General features: G+C 41.7%; 1 protein-coding gene across 1 annotated transcript in view; it reads left to right on the forward strand.

Annotated features, from left to right (window-relative positions):
- LOC122059662 (phosphomevalonate kinase, peroxisomal-like) overlaps positions 1 to 23,046 on the forward strand; it is a 33,457-nt gene extending 10,411 nt beyond the window's left edge. Inside the window, exons 7-11 of the mRNA XM_042622601.1 lie at positions 14,015 to 14,401; positions 16,695 to 16,799; positions 16,890 to 17,117; positions 21,595 to 21,717; positions 22,557 to 23,046. Coding sequence (XP_042478535.1) covers positions 14,015 to 14,401; positions 16,695 to 16,799; positions 16,890 to 17,117; positions 21,595 to 21,717; positions 22,557 to 22,823 — 1,110 coding nt within the window. The 3' untranslated portion in view covers positions 22,824 to 23,046. The remainder of the gene's footprint in view (positions 1 to 14,014; positions 14,402 to 16,694; positions 16,800 to 16,889; positions 17,118 to 21,594; positions 21,718 to 22,556) is intronic.
- Positions 23,047 to 24,381: the final 1,335 nt, after the last annotated feature.

Raw genomic sequence — 24,381 nt, forward strand, 5'->3', positions numbered from 1 at the left:
CTGGGACCCTCTCCACCTTTGTGCTTGAAAATGGAACCTTTATCTTTGATATCTCCTCCCCCTTAGATAAAACCTTTGCCTTGGATGGTCGCCCTTGGTTTGTGGGAAAGAAACCAATCTCCCTGCACCAGTGGGATCAATTCACTTCCTTTAACCGCACTGTTCTTTCCGCAATTCCCTTGTGGGTCACTTTCCCCAACCTCCCTCTTCACTTTTGGTGCCCCATCGGGTTGAGCTTAGTTGGATCCATTATTGGTAAGCCTCTGTACTAGGATAAGAGAACGAAAACCATGGACAAGCTATCCTTTGCTCGAATTTGTATTGAGGTCCAAGCAGACCATGTTCTGCCCTCTTTTGTAACTGTTATCAATGGCAAAGGGTACTCCTTCAGTCAAAAAGTAAGGTACGACTGGCGGCCTCCTTCGTGTTCCCTTTGCAAAGTCTTTGGTCACTCCACTGCGAGCTGCAAACCTTCTGATGGCTTGTATGCCCCTTCTAAGAAAACGTCTTCTCTTTTGGTGGATTCGAATGATGCTGAGTTCACTTGCAAAGGAAAAAAAGGAAAAAAAGAAAGGAATAACAATATTATAGCAAACAGTAAGGTCTCTGATCTCAGCCATTCTCCGCCGAAAACCTTGATCGATGCAACTACCTCTGAGAAGATTTCTGTTCGGACCGATGGATCTTCTCCATCTCTTGTGATCGCCGGTAATAATCAATTCTTGGATCTCAAGGATCTTGATGGAACCAATGATGGATCTGATCTCTCCCTTCTTCCTTCCTCTGTCTCTGTTGCCCAGGCTGGGTTCGTGTCCTCTCATTCGACCCTTCCTGCTATTTAACCTGCCGCCTCCCTGCCACCTCTCCTCCCCCTTCCCAAAGCTTCCCTCTTCCGTGTTTCTTCTCTAGCCTCGACCAGTACCCCACTTACCTCCTTAACCTCTTCGAATAACCATGCCCCTTCCGTGAACAATGGTTCTGACTTAAACTAAACTGAACCAACCCCCTTTTATCCTTTGAACCAATTTTTACCGGTCCATCTCCTAAACACCTTTTCCAATTCCCTAAAGATCACCCTCTCTACCCGTCGAACCTTTACAAATCTTCAAACCCATTTCCTCCTTCTAACCAACCCGCTTCTAGGCTTGAACCCGACACCTATCCTGACCCGGTTAACTCACCTCTCCATACCCATCAACCGCCCCGCCTCTTTTACTAAACCCATCATCTCCCTTGCCCGAAAACTGCCTTTCTCGTTTTCGAGAAGCTATCGTCTCATCTCCGGCCTACCTACCTGCTACCACCTGTGTGACTTCCTCGTCATGTCTAGCTGGGCCCTCGCCCCCGCTGCTTGCCACTGCCACTTCGTCAGCTCCGGCCTTGGTTACTGCCTTCTCCCTCGTTCCTGTCGTCGCTGTTGCTGTTCATCTGGCCAATAATTCTCATCCCTCAACAACTAAAATCCCTTTGGGCCCCTCTCCCGCCTCTTCTGGGACCTTGGTTCAGATGGCATTACCTGCCGATACCTTAGCCTTGGAAGACTCCACTTGCACTAGAAGTTCTCTGGCCTTGGAAGGCCCCAACCGGATTGCTTCATCGGCTGCTGGCCCCCTCATTGGTCATGCGGCCACTGCCGTCTCCCTCGATCCTGCTGACGCTGCCATCGCTGCTGCAATTTATTTGGCCGATAATTCTCAACAACCAATGTCCCTTTGGGCCCCTCACTTGCCTCTTCTGGGACCTTGGTTCAGATGGAATTACCTGCCGATACCTTGGTAGTGGAAGACACCACTTGCACCAGAAGTTCTCTCACCTTGGAAGGCCCTAACTATAATGTTGCTGTCAACACTTTGCCTCTGGCCTTGGAAGGCCCCAACCGGATTGCTTCATCTGTCGCTGGCCCCCTTATTGGTCATGTGGCTATTGTCCTTGCCCTTACCCCTGTGCTGGCTACCAACCTGACCTTGGCGCATGCGGCCACTGCCCCTGTGCCTACCCCTGCGCTGGCTGCCAACCTGAACTTGGTGCAATCTGTTTCTGAGCAAGATGCCCCATCCGATATCTCTATTCACCCAGCTCCATTGGCTGTCCCGACTATCCAGCTTGCTGCTGCAATCGGGCCTGTGTGTTCTGAACCCCCTAAATTGGCTTCTTTATGTTGTGAAGGAGACTACCATCACTTTGGCCAACCAACTTCATTTCTGTCCCTTACCCCTGTCACTTCAGAAACCTCCCTTGCTGCCCATCCCCCCTTGGTGAAACCAACCAAAAAGAAGAAATCCACTTCCACCTCTTCCAAGCTGTCATCCATGCCCAAAGTCAATCCTATTTCCACCAACTCTCAGGTCATTGGCTATGCCTGTCCTCTCTCCGGAGAACTTCCTCTACTTCTCGCCCTCCCTGCTCCCCGGAGAAATTGCTGCCCTCCTCCACTGGTCTCCAATGATCCCCTGGACAAGTTGGAATGTTTGAGGTCTCAATTCCTCGTCCAAACAAGCTGACATTAGATCTTGCATTCGATCCTCCCTCTCTAATCTTTGATACCTTCTAGAAACTAGAGTTCTTGAAGCTAATGCATCGCGTATCATCTCTTCCATCACCCTATCATGGTCTCACATCTCCAATTATCTCCACAGCCCCAATGGTAGAATCTGGGTTCTCTGGGATCCCTAGTCTCTCCTCGTTAATGCCATCTCATCCTCTGTCCAAGCAATTCACCTCTCCATCTCCCATCCCTCTGGTGCTCACATTTGTTACCTCTCTATCATCTATGCCCACAATCTTACCCCTTGCAGGGCTTCCCTCTGGGTTGAGCTTCGTTCCTTTTGCCTCTTTACGGGCTCCAGTCCCTGGGGCATTGTGGGTGACTTCAATGTCATCCGATTCAGTTATCAGAAACATGGAGGAAACCCCATTGACTACCATGCAATTGAGTCCTTCAATGACTGTATTGAGGACCTTAGTCTTAATGGTCTTCGTTGGTCGGGGGTTAAGCTTACCTGGCACAACAGAAGATCTGGTAGCCTTCCTGTGGTTTGTAAACTAGATCGAGCCCTTGTAAATGAAGCATGGCTTGACTCCTTTTCTTCCTCCCATGCTAGTTTTGAGTTCCCGGGGATTTCTGATCATAGCCCTTTCTCTGTCCACGTCCTCCCCTTCCGTTCCTTTGGTCCAAAGCCCTTTAAGTTTTTTAATATGTGGGTCTCTCACCTTGAGTTCCTTCCATTAGTGAAGGATGCTTGGACCATTCCTATAAATCCCTCCCTTTCCCCCCCTCCTTGCCATGGCCAAAAAGCTCAAGAATGTCAAGGCCTCCCTTAAGACCTGGAATTCTTTCACCTTCGGCAATATCTCTTCTCGCGTCTCATCCTGTCGGGATAGGCTCTCCTCCATCCAATCCAGAATCTTGTCTAATCTCCTCAACCCCTCCCTCGCTGCGGAGGAAAAGTCTTTGGCTGCGGAGCTCTCCCTGCTTCTAAGTCAGGAAGAAAGCTTTCTCCGTTAGAAAGCCCGCATGAAATGGCTTGACCTTGGAGACTCTAATATTGCCTACTTTCACAGGTCCCTCAAGGCTCATATCAATTTGAACTCTATTCCCAAGCTCATCTCTTCCTCTGGCATTGAACTCCTTAACCCGGTGGACATCAAAGCTGAAGCGTCTATCATTTCCAAAGCATCCTTCACCCTCCCTCTTCAGCTCGTCCAATTCCCATCCCACGCCTCCTCAACAAATTTGTTCCTGAAGACCAGCTCCCTTACCTTCAGTCCATCCCTTCTGAGGAAAAAATTCTCTCGGCTGTCCTCTCCCATAAGGCCAATAAAGCCCCTGGCCCAGACGGTTTTAGCATGGGGTTCTCTTGTTGGAACATTGTCCGATATAGCCTTATCCATGCAGTTCGTAGTTTCTTCCTTAATCCCAATCAGATTCGTGTAGTCAACCACACCTTCCTCTGTTTCATCCCCAAAAAAGGAGGGAGCGGTTTCCATGAATGCTTTCCGGCCAATTTCCTTATGCAATTTGCTTTATAAATTTATGGCCAAGATTCTCTCCAATAGAATCAAGAATGTCATTAGCATCCTTGTTAGTCCTAATCTTTCATTGCTGGTAGGAGCATTGCTGACAACATTATCCTCTGTCACGAGATTGTCCGTGGTTTTGACCGCAAATCTCATTCCCCTGCTGGCCTCCTCAAAATTGACATCCATAAGGCTTTTGATACCCTGAGTTGGGATTTCATCTCCATAGTCCTCCTCACCATGTCTTTCCCTCCCTCCTTTGTTCACTGGATTCATTACTGTATTTCTTCTCCCATGTTCTCTGTCCTCATTAATGGTAGTCCTGTTGGCTATTTTCCTCCTGGGAGAGGAATTAGACAAGGCTGCCCTCTCTCCCTTTCTTTTCTCCCTCTCCCTGGAGGTCTTATCTAGGTCCATCCAATTGGCCACTGACCTACACTTGATCTCTCCTATCCCCAAGTGTAAATCCAACCTTCTCACCCACCATGCCTTTGCTGATGACTTCATGATCTTCTCCAAACCTGATCCTCTCTCCATCTCCACCATAATGAACTCTCTTCGCTCCTTCGAGCGCCTCTCTGGGTCTTAGCATCAACCTGCTCAAATCTAACCTCTTCCTTTCTGGGGTCTCTCTTGACACCCAGGATCTCCTGCTTGGGGTTACTGGATTCTCCCTGGGGTCCCTACCGGTTAAATACCTGGGTCTCCCTCTCATCTCCCCCGTGCTCTCCTCCCATCATTGCTTCCCCTTGCTGGACATCCTAAGGAAGAAACTTCAGCTCTAGAAAGACAAGCTGCTCTCTTATGTTGGCCGTCTTATCCTCATCCGCTTGGTCCTCCAATCCATGTATCTTTACTGGTCCGGTGTCTACTCCCTTCTTGCCACCATCATCAAATCCATTGAAGGAATATTCTGCTCCTTTGGAAAGGAGCGGGTACCTCCAGATTCCCTCACCCTCTCAGTTGGAGCTAGATCTGTCTCCCCAAAACTGAAGGGGGTCTTGGCATTCAGAGAATCCAAGATGTCAACTCAGCGGGTATTCTCAAGCTCATTTGGAAAATTGTATCCAATCATAAGAGTATTTGGGTTGATTGGATCCACTCCCGCCACCTCAGGCACCACTTTCTCTGGATTGTCCCAGTTCCTCCTGATAGTTCCTGGATCTGGAGGAAAATTCTCTCTCCGTCCTCTGGCTCTCAATGCCATTTCTTTCTCCATTGGAAATGGTTAGACTACCTCCTTACGGATGGACCCTTGGCACCCGGTTGGCATCCTGGCCTCATTGATCTCCCCAAGAACCATTTATGCTTCGGGTATTCCCAAGTGGGCCACCGTATCCAGCATTCTGTCCCCCCTTGGCTGGTCCCCTCCTCCTCCCCCCTTCTTGATCTCTAGTCCTCCCTCCTCCCTCTTCCTCCTGGTCACCGGGGTAAAGAGGACAAATGCATCTGGAGGCACTCATCAAATGGGATGTTTTCTTCTGCCTCGACTTGGTCTTCTGTTTGAACCTCTGGTCCTATGGTTCCTTGGTCTAACCTTGCTTGGTTCAAGGGCCACATTCCTCACCATAGTTTTACTCTCTGGAGATGTCTCTCCAACTGTCTTCCAACCCAACCCTTCCTCATCCACCGCCATATCCCTGTCCCCCCCTCCTGTTGTCTTTGTCCCAATGACTCCGAGGATATCCATCACCTCTTCTTCTCTTGACCCCTCTCATCCCCCATTTGGAAATTGGTCCTCTCCAAATGTTGGCCTTCTTTGAGGCCTATTCTACCTTTTGATAGAGAGTGGATTTAGATTGACATGACCTTCTCGGGATCCCATATCTGTGATACTATTGGGAAGCTAGCCTTTTTTGCTATCATCAACCATATCTGGATGGAGCGCAACATCCGAAGATGGTCTTCCAATTCCTGATCTGTGGATAAGATTTGGAAATCCATCTCCTTTGATGTTTCTTCCAAAATTCAGTCCCTCCCCCACAGACCTATGCCCAGTTCTGCCAGGAACATACATATTATTACCTCTTGGAGCCTTCACATTGACACTATCCCCCATCCCTAACCTTCCCCTGTTGCCGCCTTCCCCCCCCTTTATGTTCTTCTTGGTTTAGCTGGGAATTTTCTTGCTTGCTGATCCGATTCTGGATCTTGCTTTGTTGTATTTGGTTTGGTTTCTTGTTTGGCTAGCTCCGTCTAGTCTCCCCCACTTTTCTTTCTTCCCCCTTGTATATTCTTCCTCTTGGTAATGAATTTATTTTTTCATCCAAAAAAAAAAATCTCACTCAAATAAGAATACTACCAAACTAAGTTCCAACTCTAAAAGGAAAGAAATAAAGGAATCAAATTAAAACATATCCAAAACCCAATGCCCAACTGCATCAAGTTTACAAAAATACTCACCCCATCTCTTCATAGTGTACCCAACCCTTACTAGCACTCTACCATTTTCACCTATAATAACTAGCATGATCGAAATCTTTGCTCTTCATATCTCTCATATCTATTAGTTGGATAGATATGTTTCGGATAAGAAAACCATTGTTGATGTGATTGGTATTCTAACATGTGTATGAGACATGTGAAGATCAGTGGCAACCAATGCTTAGTTTTGGGTGTTCAAACATGTGTAAGACATGTGAAGAGCAGTGGCGGCCAATTCAGTGAGGATATTCCTTTGAGTGAAAAAACATAGCATTTTGAAGAAGATGAAGAGTTGCTGAAGTCGATCAGCTGTGAAGAACTAAGATCGTCCGCAACATCCATGAAGAAACCATAAAGAGTTTTAAAGTCTACATCAGCATTGAAGATGGATTCTCTCATGAAGATCAAGATTATTTGTGCTTAAATTGTAATATATATTGTAATCTTGATGTAAGGATCTGAGATAACCCCAAGGGGGTAGACGAGTTGGCAAGGGACCTTTGCCTTAGGAAGCGTGTGGTTCTGAGTTTGACTCCTCTTACCTCCTTGGGCCTCTCACACGGGGGTGTTTAGTGTTCTTCACTACTTTCGGTGAAAGTTGAATGGTTCTCATTCAACCCTGATATGATCCAATCCATGCGGTTGTGGGGTTATTATGGGTCCGACGGGACTTGTCAGGCCAAAGGCTTAGATACCCACTGTTAGCAAAGAAAAAAAAAGATGCAAGGATCTGAGTAAGATAAAAAAAAAAAATCCCATAAGGTAGTGATACCTAATTGAAAACTCAAGAAGCTAGGTGGTTTAGCTTAGAGTACATTTAGACCTTGCTGTCCATGGTCATCTGTGTGAAGCTACAGTTGATGGAGCTGAACAAAAAATTAGTATGAATTAGTGAATGATACTGGTGGCCAACCGCCGATCGTCTGTCCGAACAAAAGCTTGGTTGAGCTTAGCTCTTTGTTTTATAATCAACCGTGGTGGAGCTTGCTCACAGGATGTACTTAGTTTACAAGAAGAAATCCTTACCAGTGTGCTTGTGTATGTAACCGAAGGATTGTGATTATGTGAAATCCTTGGCCTGTGGCTTAGGTAGAAATCCTTGCTTGATGACTTGGTGTATAATCCGAAGGACTATGGTTATGTTGGAAGGAACTCCTTTATGCCATCCCCTCTGATGAGGAAATCTCCTCTACTGTCCTCTCCCACGCTTCAAGCAAAGCCCCTTGGGGCTTGGATGGTTTCAACATAGGTTTTTTCTCCTCTTATTGGGACATTATAAAAGAGGATCTCCTTAAAGCCATCCGTAGCTGATTCTTCAATCCCTCTCAGATCTAGGGAATCAACCAAACCTTCCTATGCCTCATTCCCAAGAAAGATGGGGGCAACTCTATGGAGGATTACAAGCCAATCTCCCTCTGCAATTTCCTCCATAAATTCATCGGCAAAATCCTTGCCAATAGGATCAAGGTGGTTGTTGACTCCCTGGTCAGCTCCAACCAATTTGTCTTCATAGCTGGTAGAAGCATTTTTGACAATATCATCCTTTGCCAAGAGATAGTTTGATAGGAAATCTCATGCCCTGGATGCCCTGCTCAATATCGATATTCATAAATCATTTAATTCTATCAAGTGGGGCTTCATCTCCAAAGTCCTCTCTGCAATGTCCTTCCCTCCCAAATTCATCCATGGATTCATTCCTGTATTTCCTCCCCCCCATTTCTCTGTCCTTGTTAATGGTTCCCCTTACAGCTACTTCCCCTCCTCTATCGGTATCAGAGAAGGTTGCCCTCTTTCCCCTTTCTTATTTGTCCTCTCTCTGGAAGTCCTCTCCAGATCCATTCAATCCTCCACTAATCTCCATCTTGTCTCCCCCCTCCCTAAATGCAAAGCCTTCAATCTCACGCACCTCACATTTGCGGACGATATTGTGATCTTCTCCAAGGCTGACTCCCTTTCCAGCTAGTCCATCCTTTCCTCCCTCCACCTTTTGAAGACTTGTCTAGCCTTTGCATCACTCTCCTCAAATCTCGTCCTAGCTGGTGTCTCAGAAGATGTCAAAGCCTCCCTCATTGGCATCTCCAATTTGATGGAGGGCCGGTAAGGGTAGGGAGAACCTCTTATATGAACTCATAGATGTAGTAGAGAGGAGTCGCAAAAAAGAAAAAGGAGGGGGAGGAGAATCACCCGCGAGCTTCACAAACACTCAACTCATTTCGTCTTTTCATTTTCTGATTTTGTCCATCGGTTACAACCAATATATAGGAAAAATAAAAGATAAAATTAGAAACCAATTGAAATAGAAGCTAACCTAAACTAGGAAGCAATTCATAAAAGGAAACACGCTCTGAACCGACTCTAACTCCTATGTACTTAACTTCCTAAAATAAGCAAAATAAAATAAACTAAATATACTATTCTCCCAGATAAATTAGACTTCTAAAATCCTACTAGATCCAAGTCTCAAATATGAATCCATTTCCTCTCTATTTGGATACCTAGATGGGTATGGATCGCTCAATGGGTGCATATCTACATTAATTCCCTCGGTGTTGAGAAAATCTCGTCCACGAGTTTTGTAGAAAGGGAGAATCAACACTAACCAATCAATATCGATCCTTGCCTATATGAAGTCACCATTGAAACCATGATCGAATGCTATGAAATCTACGATGTGAAGTTCATTGGTGAAGTAGTGACTTGGAAAAATAAAATCGATTGGTTCATTGAAGAGATCAATCGATTTAAATTTTTTCACAAGTTGATTTTCAACTTCCAACGATGCTATGTTTTCTTCTATGATTGGTGGTTCGTCTTTAGGCTCATCCACTTGTTGCTCAATGACTGAGATCACATAGTTGAAGGTAGAGTGTATGCAATCAGATGTGACCAATGCTTGGACTTTGATGTCCTTGCAGTGTTGTTGAATCTCATCAAGCTTCTCTTGTATCAATTGCATTTGTTGACGGATATCCAATAAAAGTCAAGATTCATTGGCTATGTTTACTATTCAGAATCACTATGGACCCACTATGGCAAGAGAACAGTTAAAAGCAAAGGGTGAATGGCAAAAAAGTAATTGAATGGAACTTTAGAACAAGGTGGCAAAAGTGTAAATAAATGGAACTTGAGATGAGGATGGTAGGAGTGTAAATATATTTGAAGTTCAATTTAAACCACAAAGGGATATCACATGTGAGGGCAGGGGTATACTTGGAAGTAAGTAAGAAGATAGGAACAAAAGGAAATAAAAGAGAGAGAGGGGTGAAAATGGGAAGAACAAACAAATTAAAGAAAGAAAAAGAAAAAAAAACCTCGGGGGTGGGGTTTGGATTACCGATAAAAAGGGGGGCTCTGCCCTCTTGGAGATGGCTCTCTTGACTTAGGGAACCAGCGATAGAGACGCTGGCTGCAACAGTGGAAGAGGCCAACGCTCTCTTCTTCTGGCTATGGCAAGCAGCGGTGGTTCCAGGGACTACTGTGATTGGCGATGGAGAAGCTTCAACCGGCAGGTCTGAAACCAGGTATGTGTTTTGGTATGTCTCCTATCTGCTCTCTTCTTCTTCTTCTTCTTCTTCTTCTTCTATGTTCTTTGTTTCTCTTTCTCTCTTCTCAGCTGCTCTTTTTTTTTTTTGCTGCTAGCGACAACCTAGGACAGGGAGGGTGGTTCGATCGAAGGGTGTCGGGAGAAAGAGGAGGTGGTGAGATGGGGCTGAGTTTTTTCGAGGGATTTTTTTTTTTTTTTGCTGATGGAACCCTAGAAGATCGAAGGAAGTTGGGAGAAAGAGGAGGGCGGTGAGATAGGGAGGGTCGATTCTTCTCAGGATAGAATTGATTCTCTCTCTCTCTCTCTTTTTTGCTTCTCTGCTACTGTTGTTTGGCAGCAAGCAATGGAAGAAGGGAGGGAAGATGGTAAGGCAGAGAAGGGTTAGGGAAGAAGTGGAATAGGGAGAGAATGAAGGAAAGATCCTTCGGCTTTGATACCAAGTTGATGGAGGGCCAGTAAGGTTAGGGAGAACCTCTGATATGAACTCAGAGATGCTGGGGAGAGAGAGGAGTCACACAAAGAGGGGGGGAGAGGAGAATCGCACGCACTTAGCCTGCAGGATTCACAAACACTCAACTCATTTCATCTTTTCATTCTCTGATTTGTCCATCGGTTACAACCAATATATGGGGAAATGAAAGATAAAATTAGAAACTAACTGAATAGAAGCTAGTCTAAACTAGGAAACAATTCATTAAAGGAAACGAGCTCTAAACCGATTCTAACTCCTACGTACTCAAGTTCATAAAATAAAGTAAATATACTATTCTCCCAAATAAATTAGACTTCTAAAATCCTACTAGATCTAAGACTCAAATATGGATTTGGTTCCTCTCTATCTGGATACCCAGACGGGTATGGATAACTCCATGGGTGCGTATACTTGGGCCTCCCCCTCATCACTGCCTAACGCACTGCCCACTATTGCACCCGTATGCTTGATCTCATTCGTAAAAGGCTCCAACTTTGGAAAGGTAAGCTTCTTTCCTATTTGGGTAGGTTGGAGTTGATCAGATTTATCCTCCAATCTTGCTACATTACTGGTTTGGCTCCTTTTGGATCCCCCAATCCCATCAAAGTGGCTGAATTCCTCATGTGCACCTTCCTTTGGAAAGGCGTAGATTTTGCTAGGTTCCTCCATCCCAATTTATGGTTCTCTATTTTCTGCCTTAACTCTGAAGGGGGTTTGGGTCTTTGCAGAATTTGTGATGTTAACTTTGTTGGTACCCTTAAGCTCATATGGAAGTTGGTTTCCAAGCAAAACAGCATTTGGGTTTTCTAGGTCCATTCTTCTCTTCTCTGTAAAGACTCCCTCTGGATTGTATCCCCTTGCTCTGATGCCTCCTAGGTTTGGTGTAACATTCTAAGCCTTCGCTCCACTACCCTCAGAGCCATCCACTCCTTTGTTGTGGTGGTCTTTCCACTTCCCTTTGGATGGATAATTGTCATCCTGCTGGAGTTCTCCTCCCCCTAGTAGGTTCAAAACAATCTACTCCTCAGGTCTGGATAAGTGTGCCTCAGTTTCCTCCATCATTTCAAATGGGGCATGGTCACCTCCTGTCTTGCTCTTCCCCTTTCTCCATCGTTTGGTTCTCCCTCCCTCCCTCCCTCCCTCCTCCGTGTTAGTGTGGGGATAAGGTCATCTGGTCTATTGAGCCTTCCGGCATCTTCAGTTCTTCCTCCACTTGGAACTTTCTTCGCCCCCACAGCCAACTTACCCCTTGGGGTAAGATAATCTAGTTCAAAGGCCATATCATCTGGCATAGCTTCACTGTCTGGAGAGCCTTTTCCAACTTTCTCCCCACACAATCTTTCCTCCTCTTTTGCTATATCAGCGTTTCCCCTTCCTGTTGCCTTTTCTGGAAAGGGATCGAAGACACCTTTTCTTTGGCTGCCCCTCCTCTATTTTAAAGAATTCTCGAACATTGTTGGCCTAGTAGCAGTTTAATCTTACTCCTCCTTAGGGAATGGATCTGGGTTGACATGACCTTTGCTGGATCTTCTATCTGTGAAACTATTGGTAAGCTTGCTTTTTGTGCCACCATCTACCACATCTGGTTGGAAGGGAATCTTTGAAGATGGACTCCCAACTCTCGCTCTTTCGACATGGTTTGGAAAGCCGTCTACTTTGAAGTTAGTTCTAAGCTCCGCTCGCTCCCTTGTCAGCCGGTTTGTGATTCCCCTAGGAACAGGCTAGTGATGGCCTGATGGGAGCTATCGCCCCCATCCTTTAATGGGTCTATAACCCGCTTAGTTGTTGTATATTCTTTCTTTTTTCCCCTCAGGGTTTTATATTCCCTCTCTTTTCTTCTTTTGGAAATGGATTTATTATTCACCCCCTCCCCCCCAAAAAAAAAAAACTTAGCCTTGGTAGGCCCCAATCCGAAGGACTGAGATTGGTTGGTGTAGGGCTTAGTTCTTGCCTGAGAAAAGAATCTAATAGTGGAGAAAATCCATATTCAGGTGGACTATGGGAGTGAACGTAGGATTGAGGAGGATCCAAACCATGATAAATCGATTGTTTTCTTTCAGTGGCTCTCTACCTCATTGTAAATTACTTTACATTCCTTTCAGTTCTTTGTTGGCATTACTAACATTTAAATGCTTACCTTTATTGCAACTAGTTTCAATAGTTTCTTTACGCATGTAAGTCTTCACCTTTTCTTGTAATTGCCAATTATAAAGTACTATACAAGGATTTTTTAAAGATATTAAATCTTCACCTCGTAGGGGTGTTATTACTTTGATCTTCTTGGTACTTGAGTTTGATCATGAAGGAGTTTGACCACTCAAGGTACTATTCATTGGATTTGAAGTTGATAATTAAATAAGTGGTCACTCAAAGCTGTGAGATTGTTTCAGTGGGAGAGAAAAGTCTCACACCCAAATCCGCCCTCTTAGGTGATGCCATTAGATCCAAACACTTTGTGTTCAGAATATTATAAATGTTATCATATTTCTTCTTCCTCGCGTTCCCCACAATCTTCCGAGCTTCTTTTCTGGCCACAATATCTATTTTTATCTTCTAACTCTTTAGTCCTTTGCCAAGTCTTAAAACTATCATTCTTTGACTTAGTGTCTGCCTCGACCTGCTCATCCCACCACCAAGTCTCATTATGGGCTTGATGAGTGCCCTTTGATTCCCCCAGGACTTCTGTAGCGACCTTTTTAATACAAGCCGTCAACTCAGTCCACATTGTATTGGTGTCTCCCACACACTCCCACTTTTCTTGTTTGACTACTTTATCAGTAAATGAATTCAAGGCATCTCCTTATAATCTCCACCATCTTACCTAAGGGCAAACATGCTTCCTTATCTTATGTGGAGATGGATATCCAAAGACTACTAGTTTATGTTGTGAGGTAAGCTCTCCCCATATATAACCTTTCAATCCTTAAACATTGATTGTTTCTAATCTAGTTTACTGTGATTTGTGATGACCCATCTATTTCTTTTTTGTTTTTTTGGGGGGGGGGGGGAAGGAGGTGGTGTGCTATGAGTGTAGTTCTTTATGTGTCGAGGGAAAGAAAGCAAGAAGTGGGAGGGGAGAGTTTGTCTGCAGGATGCTTACCTCCACTTGTTTGGGTCTTTTGTAGTGTTTAGTATTTCGTATTGCCCTTTATTTTTTTATTGCTATTGTTATGTTATTCATTCTCTATGTTATAGCGGTGGTATTACACTTGATTGTGTTGATTGAAAGATGTTTTCAGTTGCTGATGTTTGCGAGCCTATTACTTAAAATCAAATCTATGAATGAAAATTAAATTCTCCTTAAGTTAGTTCATAGATTTCATGAGTTCTATCGGATGGTTTTTACTTTCTTGAATACAATTACTGTGTTTGGACCAAAAGAAAGTGATATGATGATCTATTCATTTTGTCACAAGGAATGATATATTAGAAGATTGTTCTGCAATAGTTGTTTTAGTATTATTTTTCACCCTGTTAGTTGAATTTTCAGGTACTCATGTATTGTAACTGCATGTTGGAAATTAGATACTTTAACATCCTTCACTTTTTCTTGTTAGATTGAGGCACATGGACTACCTTTGACGCCTGAATCATTGGCCTCCCTTCCACCTTTTTCAGCAATTACTTCTAATGTAGAGGGTTTAAATGGGGAGAAGTTTAAACCTGAAGTTGCTAAAACAGGATTGGGATCATCTGCAGCAATGACAACTGCAGTGGTTGCAGCTTTACTTCAATACCTCGGAGTTGTTAATCTTCCACTTCCAACTAATACTCTACACCAAGAAAAGATTGAAAGCGAGGATCTTGATTTGGTGCATGTAGTAGCTCAGAGTGCTCATTGTATTGCACAAGGGAAGGTTGGCAGTGGGTTTGATGTCAGTGCTGCAGTCTACGGCAGTCAACGCTATGTTCGTTTTTCACCAGCAGTACTTTCTTCTGCTCAGGTTTCTCTCTCTCTCTGATATATGCCGCATATATGTGGGTGGCTGTAATTGTATTTTCCTCACTGTTTTTGTTCTTTCTGTGGGTATTCATGTGTGTGTGTGTGTGCGTATGGGTATGTTTATATGTGTGTTGGGGGGGGGGATTGTGGAAGATTCAAATGGAGTTTGTAATAACTCAAAACAGTAGCCAAGATAAGCAGGGTCTGTAACCCGAAGTATAATTCAGAATGCAAAAAGAAGAATTGAAGAGTTAAAACAGCAACTATTTGAAGAGCAGTAAATAATAACCGAGAGGGGGAAAATAGTAATTTCCAGACCAGATTTAGGTTCAGACTTCAAAAATAAGCTCAGTTATCCCAATTGATCTCTGAATTCAGAACAAGATTTGATTCACAAAACAGAAGTGAAAACAATAGGTATTTAAGAACAGTGACTGAGAATTGATTCAGGTTTTTTAATAGGTAGGGGCAGAAATGGAATAATAAAATATCTCATGATCCAACCGTTGGAAGTAGCCCAAATTTGAATTTCCAAACTAGGGTTATGAATGTGTGTGCAAAATTTCAGATTGATTGGATGGCTGAATTACTTACTCTGAAAAAAACACCTTGTGTCAACCTTCTAAAAACTGGAATGTTAAGTGAAGAACTTGAAGAATAACACTTACTTGTCGATGGAAAAAATCAGGGATTGAACAATAGAAAGAAAAACCAGCAATAGTAATGGAAGAATAATAATAAGAGAAGATCGTTAATCAGATTAGACACCGATTCCGTCACCTTGATCAAACACAAGGAATTTTTCACACATGAAGAGGAGAATCAATAACAGCAATTTTAATTAATCAAATTCGTGTATAATGTTTGATCCCCTTACAAATTTATATAGAAACGAAAAAAATACACTTAAACACTAAAAAGGAAAGACCTAACTCAATCCTTAACTAATAGGACACCTAAATTAACTAGGAAACTGAAATGACAAAGAAATTAGACTCAAATCATGATTGGACTTATAGACATGATTTAAAGTATCTCCGATACGATACCCCTCCGATACGTATCTAAATTTAGCCGACCGATACGGTGACCGATATCGATACTGATACTTTAATCCTTGATCTTCAACATATCTTAATGTATCTCCGATACAAGACGATACCCTCCGATATGTATCTTAAATTTAGCCGACCGATACAACAACTGATACCGATACTTTAATCCTTGCTTATAGAATTCTGACCCAGCCTACTAAAACACTTAATAACAAGTAAAATGAAAAAATAAAGACTCTTACTTGATTAATCCCATATGTCTAGCCTACAGCCATATTAAAGGTCCGTTATAGAGAAAACCCTTGAAACTAGGCCCATTATAGAGAAAACCCTTGAAACTAACGGTCCAATTATAACTCATCCCAAAGCTTATTTCTCATAAAGTAAGCCCATTTCGATGACGAATCTGCATCAATAGGAGATTGTATATACCCTATATCTAGAGTGTCCAGTATGAAAAAAGCATATGGAAATATACAATAAAAACGTGTTGGTTGGGACAGTGTGACCATGCTATTTGATGAACCACCTAACAATAGAGGCTATAGTCTTGACCATAGTTGTCAAGGAGTGCCTATAGGCTTGAGCTTGACCTGATTTATTGAATCTAAACAAGAACATTATGTGGATTAACTAGGAATTTTCATATGACATGGAAAAAACTAGTCATTTTCATGTAGTTATTGATGTAGTTGATAGTTGGGTCATGGGTGGGGTTTGCTAATTAACCAACTAAATTTGACAAGGTGGTGACTATTAAGTTGAAGTAACAACTAATATCATGCCCCATGCTGTATATATGTATTACTCTACTCTCTTTAAGGTTAGTAACTCCGAATCCTCTTAATTTTACTGAAAAGAGAAAAGGATATATGACTTCAGATGTGAGCCTCTCAATGTAACCCAATACTAACAGTTGCAAATAACACAATATTAACAGAACTGCTTGGTAACAATTAAAAGTCTAATGCAATTAATAAGAGATTCATCTTCATTGCTATGAATGAGTTTGTTATAAGCCTTTAAGCATTCTTTTGATCCCTGAAAAAGGATTGGATTCAACCATGCTTTTTTGATCCCTGAAAAAGGATACATGTGTGTGTGTTTCTACAAGCAATAACGTAAAGACAAAACAATTTAATCCGAATAGATGATAAGAATCCATTTATCTAGTAATTTTCTAATTGAATTTAACATTGCAAATTGCAAATTATGTTAAACACTCACTTTTGGAGTCAGGTTGCTGTCAAAGAAAAGCCATTGCAAGAGACCATCACTGATGTTATAAAAGGAAATTGGGATCACCAGAAGACTAAGTTCTCCTTACCACCATTGATGAATCTTGTGAGTATATCATAATTTTACATAGCATGCATGTGCTTGGTTTTCACTCTTGCCTTTAAGTTGCACATATTGATGGGGATGCTTTTTCAGCTCTTAGGTGAGCCAGGAACAGGAGGATCATCAACACCATCAATGGTAGGTGCTGTTAAGAAGTGGCAAATATCTGAACCTCAAAAGGCCCAAGATACATGGAGAAGGTTAGCAGAAGGGAACTCAGAACTCGAACTTCAACTCAGTATGTTGAGTAAATTGGCAGAAGAGCAATGGGATACCTACAAATACGTCATCAACAAGTGCAGTAAGCATAAGTGTGGGCAGGTAATTCTTGAGCTTGTAGTATTCTTGCTCCCCAAAAAAGTGGGATTTAAAGTAGAAATAGAGTATATATTTTCTTTGAACCCGGGGCTCTAAAGCTGATAACTATGAATATTTTAGCATTTTCTAGGTGTTAACAGGAAGAATGGGAGAATGCTTGTGTATCTTTAACTGATCACACAAGTCCCCTATTTATAATATAAAATCATGATAGAGTCATGATAGGAGTACAAAACAGAACAAATAAAGTATTTACAATTATACCCCTCATCTAGCCGCCCCACTCTATTTAGGGTCGGTGGAGGGGAAAAAACCCAATGTGCCCCTGCGGCACACTAATCTTTATTCCAACACTCCCCCTCAAGTTGGTGCATAGATGTCACACGTGCCCCACTTGACTAAACTAGGATGAAACAACTCCAACCAATCCTTTAGTGAACACCATGGTTTTAAGTATCGGTGCGTATCGTGCCGTATCGGCCGATACGTATCTGTATCGGTAGGCATTGGCACGATACATACCGATACGATACATGAAAAATTTAAAACCCTTATGTATCGATACATATCCTACGATACGCACCGATACACCACCGATACGCACCGATACTCACCGACACGTATCGATACTCTATGAAAAATTCAAAATTGAAGTGAAATGTATGTATCGGTATGTATCGGTACGTATCGATATGTATCGGTACGTATTGATATGTATCGGTACGTATCGGTGTGTATCGGTATGTATCGACCGATACACACCGATATGTACAGATACGGTCATAAAATGGCCAAAATGGGTAATTTTTTTAGAAAAAACACAATTTTTTGAGGTGTTTTTGTTCCAAAATTGCTGCCAACCATTTTTCTCTCTAACTAAAGTGGAAATCAAGGTTGGGACACAAGGATTTTACATTTATGGGACAATTACAAACCTTAGATTTTTAGTGCGATGCTCTCAATTTATTGTTTATGCATAATCCATGTTATATATAACTTTTTTTAACTATTTTTTTATGCAAAAGTGTATAAAAAAGTGTTTCCTATCCATTTATGTGCGTATCTTTAGCGTATCTTAGCGTATCTCCGATACGATACGATATCCTCCGATACGTATCTTAATTTTAGCCGACCGATACGACGATCGATATCGATACTTTAATCCTTGGTGAACACATTAACTAGTTGATGACCAGACTTCACAAAAGGAACGCTAGTCAAACTAGCATCCAAATTTTCTTTGATGAAGTGTTTATCAATCTCCACGTGTTTGGTTCGGTCCTGTTGTACTGGCTTCAACATTTTTGGGATGATAATCAGCATAATGGTCCAGTTCATATCATAGAGTTCGAAGTTCTGCATAATATTTGGACACAGAGTTCCTGCAGGGTAGTGGTACGAACCTTCTTGCGAAGTTCAAATACTTGAGCATCATTCCCTAGTTGCCCATAAGTTTCCTTGGCAACAACCCAAATCTGAGAAGTAGTATCTAATAGAAAAAATCTTCGAGTAATAGATTGATGAATAAAACCAATCAAGTAAGACACTACCAAGGAGTCATTAATGACCCATTTATCTTGAGGGGTACCCTATTAGAGGGTTTCTTCAATTTCCCTGTTATGTGTTCAGTGAGACCTCTATTAGCAATGGTAAGATATGTAGATCTGGACTAGACGAGGTAATTATTTCCGTCCAATTTCACAGAGCTAGTCCCAAAAGGCATGTAGTCATTGCGACTTTGCCCATCAGACCCAGAGCCCAGAGGTCATAGTAGTTTCTTTAGACATGGTTGAACTAGTAAAAAATCGACAATGAGAAAGAGAAATACCAGATCTTTAGAATCAATCGTCAGAAAGTATCTATACTTGGATCGAATTGCCCAATAAGGGTAGTAAGGTACTTCAAATAATATCAGGCTTAATGAAGAACTGTTGAGATAAGCAAATTGGGGTTTTGGGAGAAAACCCTATTGATCAAAGACGATGGGAGATTTGATACAAAGACATAGCAGTTGGGGCCACAAGTCTGGTCAATGTCCTCTGTAATGGAAGGGCAGGTGAAGATGTGATTAGAAATTGAAAACCTAGATCAGAAATTAGCCCTTAATACCATGTTAATAGGAAGAATGGGAGAATGCTTGTGTCTTTAACTGATCACATAAGTCCCCTATTTATAATATAAAATCATGATAGGAGTCATGGTTATTATGATAGAGTCATGATAGGAGTCATGGCTATCATGATAAAGTCATGATAGGAGTACAAAATAGAACAAATAAAGTATTTACAATTATTCCCCCATTCAACAACCCCACTCTAATTAGGGTCGGTGGAGGGGGGGAAAACCCAATGTGCCCCTGCGGCATAGTAATCCTTATTCTAACAGTGGGAGCGAAAGCAATAGTTTTTTCTCAAGATTTCGCTCTCTTTGTTTTTTGGATTTATTAGTCTCTCCACTTGTTTTTTTTTTCCCTAAAAATTGGTTTAATTTCATGGTAGGAATTTATATTGTCAGTCCCCTGGTCATAGGTAGCAAGAGGCTCTATGGTAGATCAGAGGAATCATTAACAATGGCTACTGTTAAATGTGGCACACAAAGGCTGTTACTCTCCATTTGGTCCTAGGAGATTGCCCAAATTTGAAGGTTGATTATATTGGAGGATCAAGTCTAGTTAATTGCACTTGGACAATCTAAAAACAAACAGTTTTAATTTCGTTTACATGGCTTCATTGACTCATTGAGAAAAACTTCACTTAATGGTCCACCATTTGAGCCACTTGGCAGGATGATGTGTTGATTTTGACCTTTGAATAGATAGGTCTAGGTTTGGATTAACCACTTGGCATGCATCCTTGTATTTTTCAGCCATCAGTGTATGCCCAATGCATTCTTCCAAAGGCCTCAGATTTTCAAAGCTTTGTTTTGCACTTGGTGATCTTTGTTTAGGCTGAAACTTGACAGGTTGGCAAGGGACCTTGAGATCTACGTCACCACAGAATTTGGACCCTATCCAATCTGCCATATGGCAAAATTCCAGATATTTGGGTTGTTCAGAAAACCTTTCCCTTATAAGTAATAACCTTTCTAGGAAAATCAATTGATTGAGTGGGCATATATCTAGAGGGTTCATTTGGATGATAGATTGTCCATTTGGAGGGCTGACCTCAGCGCAATGGTAAGGTTATTCCATTGCGACCTAGTGGTTGTGGGTTCTAGTCGGGAAATAGCCTCTCCGCGTAGTGGGGGAAGGCTGCTTTCATTATGACCCTCTCCAGACTCCACAATGGCGTGAGCCTCATGCACTGGGTATGCCCTTTTATTGTGCATGTATAGAGTACAATTGTTTCATACCTTAGATGCGGACTATGTTGATCCAATCACTACCATCATAGCCTTCTTTCTTTTTTGTTCACCATAGATAATTAGATATGGTTCCTAAGGTTTGTGAAAGAAGAAATGGCTTAAAATATGGCATGTGGAAGCTTTTGAAGCTCCAGTAGTTCTCAGTGGAAAATATTTGAATGTAAACTTCACGATAGTCTAGTTTGTTAACTGTTCTCCCCAACTATTTTATAAAGATGACACTCATGGTGGGGCTGGATCCTCTGAAAGTCTCTTATAGGGCATTTGAATGATTGATCTAATTATCATTGGATCTTTCAGACTGTACCATTTTCCTCTTGCCTATGAAGATAAATACATATATAAATAAAGGGGGAGGGTTCTGTGAAAGGCAGCGTGGCCATTACACTAGTGTGGAAACCAATGGGAGTGCATGCATAAGCATCAACAGAGGTGGGATTTTTGCCTTTCATGAGGGGTGGGGCTGTCCTTTCACCCTCTTCTATGTCTAGGTGCAGGGGCCATGCTGCCTTTCACGCTTCTTTTTCCCATAACTAAAATACAAGATTGTGATACATCAGTTGGGTTAATTTTGTTGGCTTAAATCATGGATATAGTCTATTGCAAGTTCAGCAACGAAATTGAGCAGGGAATTATTCTGCTCCATTGGGACTAATTAAGCTGTCTTTTCTCAGGCTTTTCACTCATGACAAATGTTTGATGTTGGCCTGTGTCTCCCCCATTGCTTTGGCTTGTGAAATTCTATGGTGGGATTGGTGAGTCTTGTGTCAAACCTATAACACAGCATGATGTGACTGGTTATATTATGACGCCAATGTTAAATGGAAAACCAAGCATCCCCAGACTTGGGCGCAGGTTTTTATTTTGTGTATGGTTTGAGACTTTGTCTTGGTTGTGCTTAGCGCATGCTTCTGAGCTTGGGGTCAGTTCCTGCTCATGGCATGTCAAGGGTGAACTCTAAGCTCATTAGTACCTTCATAAAAAGATGATCCTGCCCCCCCGGGGAGGGGGGGGGGTGGTTGGTTTAAGGTTGATCTCCCTTCACTTGACTTTAGTATTCTTTCTATCATCTTTCTATCTTCTTCTTAAGATCTGACAAACTGCATCACCTGAACAGTGGTTGGAGCAAGCCACTGATCCATGTGGACAAGCAATCGTTAACGCTTTGTTAGGAGCAAGAGATGCTGTTCTTGATATCAGATTACATATGCGTCAAATGGGTGAGGCTGCAGGTGTTCCGGTAGGTATTTCATCTTTAAAAGAACGAGTATCAAAATTGAAAAATAGGGAATAAATTAAGCAAACAAATTCTTCCATGCATCTGCTATACATGTGGCATATCTTTAGAGTTGATCTGATAAACTATTTAAGTTTAGACCAGTAGGTCCTTTCTGTAAAAAACTATCTAATCAAATGGTCTTAGTATCTTACTCATTGGATCTGGTTGCCATGGCATCTTCTTGTTGAGGCATCATCATATGGTTCAATCCCTTCCATGATTACTATTTGAATAGCAGGCAGGGAATATTGCTAATTCAATTCGTCATGTCCTGATAATATTTGTTGATGATTTTCTGCCAGTGGTTTGTAAACTGTGTTGTTCTAATACCAAGTTCTTGGCTGTATCTGGATGCAGTTTGAATTTTGAATAGATGTTCCTTTCTTATCCAAAATAAATAAATGAAACTAAAATGTCAAAAGAAAAAAAATGTTACATGTTTTATCAGTACAATCCGGTTGAAATCCTTGAATTTAGAAAGAGAACCCTACTAAGAGCATGAATGCAATCTTAAGCATGAAACTAAGTTAGTTCCAGAGTGAAGCCTGTAAATTGAGGCATGATGAATACTTTGAATTGGGTTCAAGCGTTCGTTGGTTTAGGAAAGGCTTAAATTTTCCATTTTTAGCCTGCAAAAATGATTTCCAAATTGTGGGTTTCAGTGTATAAGATAGAAATTTCTGTTTATGTCATATTGCCACATTCTAATTTGTTTGAATATGTAAATCATCACTAAATGTATATGCACATCCAGTGGTTCTTTATATTGTTATTTATTTTTTTATCTTCTAAATTTACAGATAGAGCCCCAATCACAAACTCAGCTTCTGGATACCACCATGAATATGGAAGGGGTTCTGTTGGCTGGAGTTCCTGGGGCAGGTGGCTTTGATGCGATTTTTTCTGTAACTTTAGGTGACTCCAGCAGCTGTGTCACCAAACTGTGGACTTCACTTGGTGTTCTATCACTGCTGGTGAGAGAAGATCCTCGTGGTGTTTCTTTAGAAAGTGGAGATCCACGAACCAAGGAAATTTCATCAGGCATCTCATCCATTCATATTGCTTAGGATACTTTTACTTCTTGCATGTATCAAATAAGTAATGCCCTGATCGAAATAAAGAGAATGATCCAATGGCCGAAATTAAGTTGACACCGAACAAAAAGATATGGATTTGCTATATGAAAGGTTATTTATCTGTTGCAAATTGTAATACTTGTGAGGTTTTAGATCTCTGTAACAGTCTTCGGATTGAAATCTTTTTTGGTCTTGGCCCTGCTTGGCTGGTTTTTTTGCTGGTTGTTTTCTTTGAGGGTTCATGAAAGACGATTTGATCTATTTTTACTTTTATTTCCTAAGGAGCTTCAGATTTTGGGGACTTGAGAGAGCTGTATTAGTACCCCAATATCCAACTTCAAAAGGGAGATTTCTCTTTGGTCTACGTATGAACTGTTAAACTAAAATCCATTAATATGATCATTGTAGATCAAGAAAGATGTGGTTGTGGACTTCTTACACCGTTAATTGGCAATCATATGGCCCTTTGAGTATCCATTTGAACCAGTGTCTTTTTCAGGAAGAGAACTCATTAATAAGAGTTGTTTATTATGGAAATGATGATATATGAAAATCACCCATTATAAAGGATAAGCAACAAATCATCTGCTCTTCTGAAATGGAAGAGGTGGTAACAGATCATTTACTAGTATTCTTTACAAGTATTCTCGCCAAGAACGAGTTCCATCTTGAAAATGATGGAGGCGATTTCGATCTCTGATAATTATTGTTCTCTTAGGCCCTAATTATTTGACGGAGAAAAGGGGAAAATGTTAAAAAGGGGTGGAAGAATGAGGAAGTTTTCCTCAAAATGCCAAAAACTTTGATTGTTTGATTGCTATGGTGGGAGAATGAAGACAAAATTTTCAGAAATTAAGAGGTTTGTCGGCTCACGTGGCTCACCAATTTCGACAAACCCTAGCAAGACACCACCCTACATTGGCAGTCACGGTTGTAGCAGTGGCAGGGCTGCGAAGTGTTCCAGCATCGTTGGTTATCTCCGTGAAGAAGAAGAAGAAGAAGAAGAAGAAGAAGAAAAGTAGAAATAGGTTTATTTATTAATGTGAGTCCACAACTGATGCTTATTCTCATATTTCCCTTATTTTCCTTTTCTCCCCTTGTCTGTTTCTTCACCTCATCAAACATGTGTCCCCAACTTTTCTTTCCAATCCCTTTTTATCTTCTAAACCAACAGGGCTTAAAGAACTTTTTGTTTGCTGGAAAAATTTGGGATGTGAATACAGGGTGGAAGAATTGTTCACTTTTCTAAGAAATACAAAAAGTGCCTCTTGTTTAGTTACAAGGGTGTGAAAATTGAAGAAGCAACAATCCTCATATCAAAGGGAGCTCTTGGCAGATGTGGTTGTATATTTCTCCCACCCTACCCCTCTCTAAAAGTCTCACAAAATTGTGGAGAAAGAAAGGAAAATACTAAACTGGAGATTGAAACCATTATTTTATAATTTATGGGGCCCACAATTATATATTTTTCATCATTTTCTTTAGTTGAGTATCCACCCGTATCTTAAAATTTAAATGGCCGCAATAGAGATTAGCAGACATCAAGGAG

The sequence above is a fragment of the Macadamia integrifolia genome, chromosome 13 (assembly GCF_013358625.1).
Source record: "Macadamia integrifolia cultivar HAES 741 chromosome 13, SCU_Mint_v3, whole genome shotgun sequence".
NCBI lineage: Eukaryota > Viridiplantae > Streptophyta > Magnoliopsida > Proteales > Proteaceae > Macadamia > Macadamia integrifolia.